The following is an 8,796-nucleotide window of genomic DNA, read 5'->3' as shown; positions in this document are numbered from 1 at the left end:
TAACTTCAGATATATCCCTGCGCAGACTACAGCGCCACCCAGTAGCGGAATCCTGAATGAGCACTGCCCAAGCAACGGTTCCAGTCCACGGACTTTGAAGACCCAACCGCGTTTTACCGCTAATCTTTACCAACGGCAATTGGTTGTCCTCTAAAAGAATAAATGTGCAGCGGGTGATCGATGGAGAAGCGCTGACATCTTTTGTATGTCGCATAATTAAAAAAAAAATACATGCCATCTGGCTGGGGATTCCCCCTAAGGCACGACCGCCTTAGGCCGAAAACGAGGCTCTGTGGATTTCCCAACAACATGACACCAGCGATTCTCAGCTTTAATGCCTTCCATCTATCGGAGGGGTGGAATGGATTGTGATTAGGCACCACTGTTGAGCCGACGACGTTGTATGGTTTGGATTATTCAAAGAGAAAGTCTTCTTAATTCACAGCTGTGTAAGTATACCCTAAGGTGTAGAAAAGGGGCGGAATTAAGCTCAATATATACATATTATGTACCTGCGATCTGGCCAGTACATATCTGTATAGGGCCTACTTATTACAGGCAGTGGGTCCGTATTTGATCAGTAATTTTTCACTATCCATTCAGGAGCCTCTCACTAATGCCGTCACTGTGAGTTCAAGCATAGCTCACGCTGTCTTCTCCTCAAGTCCTACCTGGGAAGGTCAGTCAGCAACCTGCTGATGGCCGTAGGTTTCCACCATGCTCTGTCTGGATTCCTCTCACCATAATGCTAGCTGCCGTTGTATAAATGAAATATAATCGAGTACGTTGTAAAATATGAATCAAATTAATAAATAAATGCAAATGCATTCACCATATATGTTTTATAGTGACGGATGTTTGTATGACACCATAAGAAGTTAAACACTAAAGTCTCAGTAATGAGCTGCACATTAGGGATAAGAAGTATTGTAATGTCGTATGAGCAACGGAGTATCAATAATGGAGCATCAGTACCGGTTTTGGAGTATCAGACCCGAGGACAATATTGCTAACATACCTAACATCCATGGACACATCGCAGACATAATATACATCATAGGGACATATCCATAAACACACCCTCATTGTTTGTCAGGCAACAAAAGTCACACTAATGTACTATGTCTTTTTTAATTTGTTTATTAATGTATTCATTTCATTGCTGTTTAAAGCCATAGACTGAAGAATTTTTCACTTATACAATAATGGCAGTCGGTTTTATTCATTGAAAGAAGTGTAGTGGCCAGGGTAGGCTACTGAACCTTGCCAAGTGATGGAAGATCTTTACCAGATGTGACATTCAGATAAGCACTCCGCATTGTTGGAAGACAAATGGTCTTTAACCAGTGTTAGTCTTCGCAGTCCTCATGGGCAGTGAGAGCAGAGGAATCTATAAATGCCTGACAGAGGCTGGTATTGAAACTGCTTCTTGTATTCCAGCAATTGACAAATGCCTCTAACAGAAAAATAGACCAATGGCTGTCCTTCTTTCACCTTGTAATTTTTCCAGCATTAGCCTTTAATATCATTATTTGCTAACCTACATGCGCTCATCAAGACTGGTGATAATTGTCATATGGCACTGGGGATGAGAATAATGTGAGGTCTTTGTCCCATGCAGTAATGATATGGTGGTCTGTGAACCATCTTTGTCCCATGCAGTAATGATATGGTGGTCTGTGAACCATCTTTGTCCCATGCAGTAATGATATGGTGGTCTGTGAACCATCTGTGTCCCATGCAGTAATGATATGGTGGTCTGTGAACCATCTTTGTCCCATGCAGTAATGATATGGTGGTCTGTGAACCATCCTTGTCCCATGCAGTAATGATATGGTGGTCTGTGAACCATCTTTGTCCCATGCAGTAATGATATGGTGGTCTGTGAACCATCTTTGTCCCATGCAGTAATGATATGGTGGTCTGTGAACCATCTTTGTCCCATGCAGTAATGATATGGTGGTCTGTGAACCATCTTTGTCCCATGCAGTAATGATATGGTGGCCTGTGAACCATCTTTGTCCCATGCAGTAATGATATGGTGGTCTGTGAACCATCTTTGTCCCATGCAGTAATGATATGGTGGTCTGTGAACCATCTGTGTCCCATGCAGTAATGATATGGTGGTCTGTGAACCATCTTTGTCCCATGCAGTAATGATATGGTGGTCTGTGAACCATCCTTGTCCCATGCAGTAATGATATGGTGGTCTGTGAACCATCTTTGTCCCATGCAGTAATGATATGGTGGTCTGTGAACCATCTTTGTCCCATGCAGTAATGATATGGTGGTCTGTGAACCATCTTTGTCCCATGCAGTAATGATATGGTGGTCTGTGAACCATCTTTGTCCCATGCAGTAATGATATGGTGGCCTGTGAACCATCTTTGTCCCATGCAGTAATGATATGGTGGTCTGTGAACCATCTTTGTCCCATGCAGTAATGATATGGTGGTCTGTGAACCATCTTTGTCCCATGCAGTAATGATATGGTGGTCTGTGAACCATCTTTGTCCCATGCAGTAATGATATGGTGGCCTGTGAACCATCTTTGTCCCATGCAGTAATGATATGGTGGTCTGTGAACCATCTTTGTCCCATGCAGTAATGATATGGTGGTCTGTGAACCATCTGTGCTTCAGCAGCTCTTCAAGTATTCTAAAGGGCATCAGCAAAAATATGTTAATTGAACATAACCAGACTCTTAAGCTTTGATGAGAGTTTGAAGAAAAAATTATTGTCCCTGTCAATTTCTTTTAATTTTGTTTCAATCAAAAAGGAAGAAATGAATTTTCTACCCACTGACACAAGTTTTCATGATAGGTATACATGTACATAGGATCAGATTATGCTCAGCAAGGAAATATTAAGTCTGGCCTAATTGTGTCTAACTTCCAAGCTCAATATCAAAATGTACATGATTTTTTTTTTGTGATGGATATCTTGAGTTCCCAATTTAATTGTGAAAAATATGCACTTTGAGATTGTGAGATTGTACACCATTAGCATTTACGATTTCAAATCCTCCTTATGTTTTCGTTGTTGCAGATCTCAACAAGATCAATCAAGATCAATTTCGCAAGATCACAGAATATGGATGAAGTCAAACCTGTAGATTTATCATTGGTTGCCATGGCCACGGACAGTGTGCAGGCTCAAGAAAGACTACATCTGTCACTACGGCGACACGCTCAACAAGACGATCACATCAAGAAATGTAAGGCTCAATCAAACTGATGATCAGGTTTGGTTAACTTATCAATTTGTCTAATTGATGGTTTAGGATGTGTTCAAGAATATTTCACTTATACCACGATGGCCGGCCTTATGGTGGGAGGAAACCAGATGAAGCCCAGTGGAAACCCATGACCAGTTGAGGGGTTGATCAGGTTTGAAAATGTAAGCTCAATCACAGCTAAGGAACGTTACCATCACATGGTAAGGAACGTTACAATCACATGAGCCAATAACCTCATTTGGAAGAAGAACGGGGCGTCAGTGGCTCAGTCGGTTAGCGTGCTAGCACAGCATAATGACCCAGAAGCCTCTCACCAATGCGGTCGCTGTGAGTTCAAGTCCAGCTCATACTGGCTTCCTCTCCGGCCGTATGTGGGAAGGTCTGCCAGCAACCTGCGGATGATCGTGGGTTTCCCCCGGGCTGTGCCCGTTTTCCTCCCACCATAATGCTGGCCGCCGTCGTATAAGTGAAATATTCTTGAGTACGGCGTTTGGAAGAACAAGGTATGTATGCATGATCAAAATGATGATTGTTAACATACCGACTGTTACTTGATGACAACATTTATTGTACCCAGCTCTGACATTCACTGTTCACATCCGCACGGCTACTCTATGGTACTGTCAGTATTATTAGTGCGCATGCTCTGACATTCACTGTTCACATCCGCACGGCTACTCTATGGTACTGTCAGTATTATTAGTGCGCATGCTCTGACATTCACTGTTCACATCTGCACGGCTACTCTATGGTACTGTCAGTATTATTAGTGCGCATGCTCTGACATTCACTGTTCACATCTGCACGGCTACTCTATGGTACTGTCAGTATTATTAGTGCGCATGCCCTGACATTCACTGTTCACATCCGCACAGCTACTCTGTGGTACTGTCAGTATTATTAGTACGCATGCTCTGACATTCACTGTTCACATCTGCACGGCTACTCTATGGTACTGTCAGTATGACTTAGTGCACGTGCTCTGACATTCACTGTTCACATCCGCACGGCTACTCTATGGTACTGTCAGTATGACTTAGTGCACGTGCTCTGACATTCACTGTTCACATCCGCACGGCTACTCTATGGTACTGTCAGTGTGACTTAGTGCGCATGCCCTGACGTTCACTGTTCACATCCGCACGGCTACTCTATGGTACTGTCAGTATTATTAGTGCGCATGCCCTGACATTCACTGTTCACATCCGCACGGCTACTCTATGGTACTGTCAGTATTATTAGTGCGCATGCTCTGACATTCACTGTTCACATCCGCACGGCTACTCTATGGTACTGTCAGTATGACTTAGTGCACGTGCTCTGACATTCACTGTTCACATCCGCACGGCTACTCTATGGTACTGTCAGTGTGACTTAGTGCGCATGCCCTGACGTTCACTGTTCACATCCGCACGGCTACTCTATGGTACTGTCAGTATTATTAGTGCGCATGCCCTGACATTCACTGTTCACATCCGCACGGCTACTCTATGGTACTGTCAGTATTATTAGTGCGCATGCTCTGACATTCACTGTTCACATCCGCACGGCTACTCTATGGTACTGTCAGTATGACTTAGTGCGCGTGCTCTGACATTCACTGTTCACATCCGCACGGCTACTCTATGGTACTGTCAGTGTGACTTAGTGCGCATGCCCTGACGTTCACTGTTCACATCCGCACGGCTACTCTATGGTACTGTCAGTATTATTAGTGCGCATGCCCTGACATTCACTGTTCACATCCGCACGGCTACTCTATGGTACTGTCAGTATTATTAGTGCGCATGCTCTGACATTCACTGTTCACATCCGCACGGCTACTCTATGGTACTGTCAGTATGACTTAGTGCACGTGCTCTGACATTCACTGTTCACATCCGCACGGCTACTCTATGGTACTGTCAGTGTGACTTAGTGCGCATGCCCTGACGTTCACTGTTCACATCCGCACGGCTACTCTATGGTACTGTCAGTATTATTAGTGCGCATGCCCTGACATTCACTGTTCACATCCGCACGGCTACTCTATGGTACTGTCAGTATTATTAGTGCGCATGCTCTGACATTCACTGTTCACATCCGCACGGCTACTCTATGGTACTGTCAGTATTATTAGTGCGCATGCTCTGACATTCACTGTTCACATCCGCACGGCTACTCTATGGTACTGTCAGTATTATTAGTGCGCATGCTCTGACATTCACTGTTCACTTCCGCACGGCTACTCTATGGTACTGTCAGTATGACTTAGTGCGCATGCCCTGACATTCACTGTTCACATCCGCACGGCTACTCTATGGTACTGTCAGTATTATTAGTGCGCATGCCCTGACATTCACTGTTCACATCCGCACGGCTACTCTATGGTACTGTCAGTATTATTAGTGCGCATGCCCTGACATTCACTGTTCACATCCGCACGGCTACTCTATGGTACTGTCAGTATTATTAGTGCGCATGCTCTGACATTCACTGTTCACATCCGCACGGCTACTCTATGGTACTGTCAGTATTATTAGTGCGCATGCTCTGACATTCACTGTTCACTTCCGCACGGCTACTCTATGGTACTGTCAGTATGACTTAGTGCACGTGCTCTGACATTCACTGTTCACATCCGCACGGCTACTCTATGGTACTGTCAGTATGACTTAGTGCACGTGCTCTGACATTCACTGTTCACATCCGCACGGCTACTCTATGGTACTGTCAGTATGACTTAGTGCACGTGCTCTGACATTCACTGTTCACATCCGCACGGCTACTCTATGGTACTGTCAGTATTATTAGTGCGCATGCTCATTATAGGGTAACCATAAAATGTGAACAGAACAAGGTATGGATTACATAGCCTAACAATGATCAGATCTGAAAATGTTAGGCTTTGGTAAAAATGATCGTTGGATCAAGAAAAGGTACGACCAAAGTGGTAACAAGAACCAGAAGTGCCATCTTTGATCACAAATTAATAACTAGATCTGGACAACAGATGATCAGATTTGGTGATGTAAGGCATGGTCAAAGATGCACTGATGATTAGTGCAAGAAGTGTAGGTATACTGGTACTGACCACTTCGTCTGAAGTTTATTATATTTTGAGTGATACATTTTGCTTGATTCTAATTGATTCATCCACCTTCTAAGACCAAGTCGGAGTTTTAGGTAAAATAGAATAATGTTTTTTCATATCATGTTAAGGCCTTTAAGTGTTTCTGAAAGTGCAGTTTTACGTACCAAACTTTAGGTGAAATTCAGTTATCAAGATCAGAAATATGTGATATGACTAATGGGCTAATAATGAAGATCAGTAAATGTAAAATATTGTAAAAATGTTGATCAAATCAAGAACTGTTATATGACGTAATAAAAATGATCATCTGGTAAATGAAACACATGAGTAAAATCATGATTAGATCTGGAGCCAGAAGTTATGTTTGTAATGTTAATGCAAACTACAACTTGAATAAAAATGATTATCAAATTCTGAAATGTAACCAAAAAATGACAAGTTGACAAGCAAGATATGAGCAAAGTTTTGACGGACTCAAGAAATGTCAGACATCATCAGAATAGCCTATTCATTAGATAAAGAAATGATCAAAAGTGTAAGAAGATCTTGAAATAATGTATAGGTCTGTAAATCTGAAATATGATCAAAATGATCGAGTATATCTGGAAATGTATATTACATGTGTGATGTAATATGTAAGCTATGATCATACATTGTCATATGAGGAACACAAATTGTCATGTAATAAATGAATGATCATGGCTTCATATTACATAGAGAATATTTCAGACATATCGTGGAGAAATCTTTCTCAGAATTTCATGTCACCAGTGACAATATAGAGGAATTTTTGATTTTACTGAAGTACGGGATGAGAGTGGAGAAGCCCTGGACAAACTGCGGGACATCAAGTCCAGACTGGAAGGCTCTCACCTGGACTTTGAACCAACAACAGTGAATCACCATGACAACCTGCACCTAGAGTTGAAACAACTCACTCTGATGCACGTCCCAGCATCATTGACAACAGCAGTGCGGGAAAAGTTCACAAGTCTTATAGAGAAGCTGTTTAAAGGTATTGTTTATCATGTAAAGTCTGGACATAAACAAAAGAACTAGGAAAATGTCCTGCACCCAAAAGTATTTTGACCCTGACCAATTGTTTGTTGCAGGACAGAACTGCCATCTGCAAAATAACATTCTAGGAACATTTTTCTTTATTTGATTGATTTATTTGATTTGTGTTTTGCACCATACTAAAGAATGTTTCATTTATACAATGGCAGTTTTTGGCAGATCTACCCACATACGGATGGAGAGAAAACTAGCATGAGACTTGAACTCGCCTTCACTGCATTGGTTAGAGGCTCCTGGGTCATTGCGCCATGTTGGCATTCTGGCCATCTTGGCCATGGAGGCCCCAATAACATTTTGAATAATGTGAATGACTGGAAGATTTGCCATTATGTGCTGCAGCAACTTGAAAATCTTTTCCAAACATTCACCTTCTGTTGTCTTGTGACCTGATCAGACCCTCTTAGACTGAGACTCAGACGGCTTACTCTGCAATGATTATGTCCTTGAACAACAAGGTCACATGCTCAAATCCAGCTCTGGCTGCTTTGACTGTGGCTGTAAGTTAGGAGGTTTGTCAGATGCCTGCCTTTGTATATGTTAAATATTATTCAGCTGGGACAATGGCATTAATGCAGTATAAAGAGAGCTAGACTTACATGTAGAATAAGGGTGTGATATTTAAAAGAAATTTATTTATCCCATGATATATAAAGAGTTTTAGATGCCTTTAAAACAAAACAATCAAATAAAACATAGATGAATAAAAATGAGACTTCAATTGATTCCTGTTGATTGACAGATCAGTGTAAGCGCCTGTTGTGTGGTGTGCTGCTTACATGTCCATGGTATGGGGCCTCCCAGCGAGAGCGAGGGGAACAGGCACGACACAATGTCCTCTTCATCGTGTATGTCTCCCATGACGACAAGTTCCTGTCTCCAGCCAACACACATCTGAGAGACCAGAGTGATGTCATTGATATGGTGGGTTGCTATAACAACAGACCATCCTCTGTTTTTAATACTTAAAATTATTATGTTTCACATAATAATTTATTCACACGAATGCATAAGTGAAAAATTCTTATGTATGGCAAATTAAGTTTGGTGCAACCATTAATTAGATAAATAACAAAATTATGAAAGGGAGTCAAAGTAGAGGTTGAAATTAGAAGTTTGTAATAAGGTATTATAACTGGTGAAGGGCACTGACATCCCAGTTCCCTGCACCCCAGTTCCCTGCACCCCAGTTCCCTGCACCTCAGTTCCCTGCACCCCAGTTCCTGCACCCTAGTTCTGTGCTCCCCAGTTCCCTGCAACCCAGTTCCCTGTACCCCAGTTCTCTGTACCCCAATTCCCTGCACCCCAGTTCTCTGTACCCCAGTTCCCTACACCCCTGTTCCCTGCACCCCAGTTCTCTGCACCCCAGTTCCCTGTACCCCAGTTCCCTGCACCCCAGTTCCCTGCACCC

At 42.6% G+C, this 8,796-nt stretch overlaps 1 protein-coding gene across 1 annotated transcript in view; it reads left to right on the top strand.

Annotated features, from left to right (window-relative positions):
• The first annotated feature begins 54 nt into the window (after positions 1–54).
• Positions 55–8,796, top strand: part of LOC135463097 (uncharacterized) — a 29,096-nt gene continuing 20,354 nt past the window's right edge. The window contains exons 1-4 of the mRNA XM_064740417.1: positions 55–449; positions 3,049–3,217; positions 7,117–7,326; positions 8,128–8,309. Of these exons, the coding sequence (XP_064596487.1) occupies positions 3,094–3,217; positions 7,117–7,326; positions 8,128–8,309 (516 nt within the window). The 5' untranslated portion in view covers positions 55–449; positions 3,049–3,093. The remainder of the gene's footprint in view (positions 450–3,048; positions 3,218–7,116; positions 7,327–8,127; positions 8,310–8,796) is intronic.

The sequence above is a fragment of the Liolophura sinensis genome, chromosome 2 (genome assembly GCF_032854445.1).
Source record: "Liolophura sinensis isolate JHLJ2023 chromosome 2, CUHK_Ljap_v2, whole genome shotgun sequence".
NCBI lineage: Eukaryota > Metazoa > Mollusca > Polyplacophora > Chitonida > Chitonidae > Liolophura > Liolophura sinensis.
This window is presented reverse-complemented; position numbering and strand designations above follow the sequence as displayed.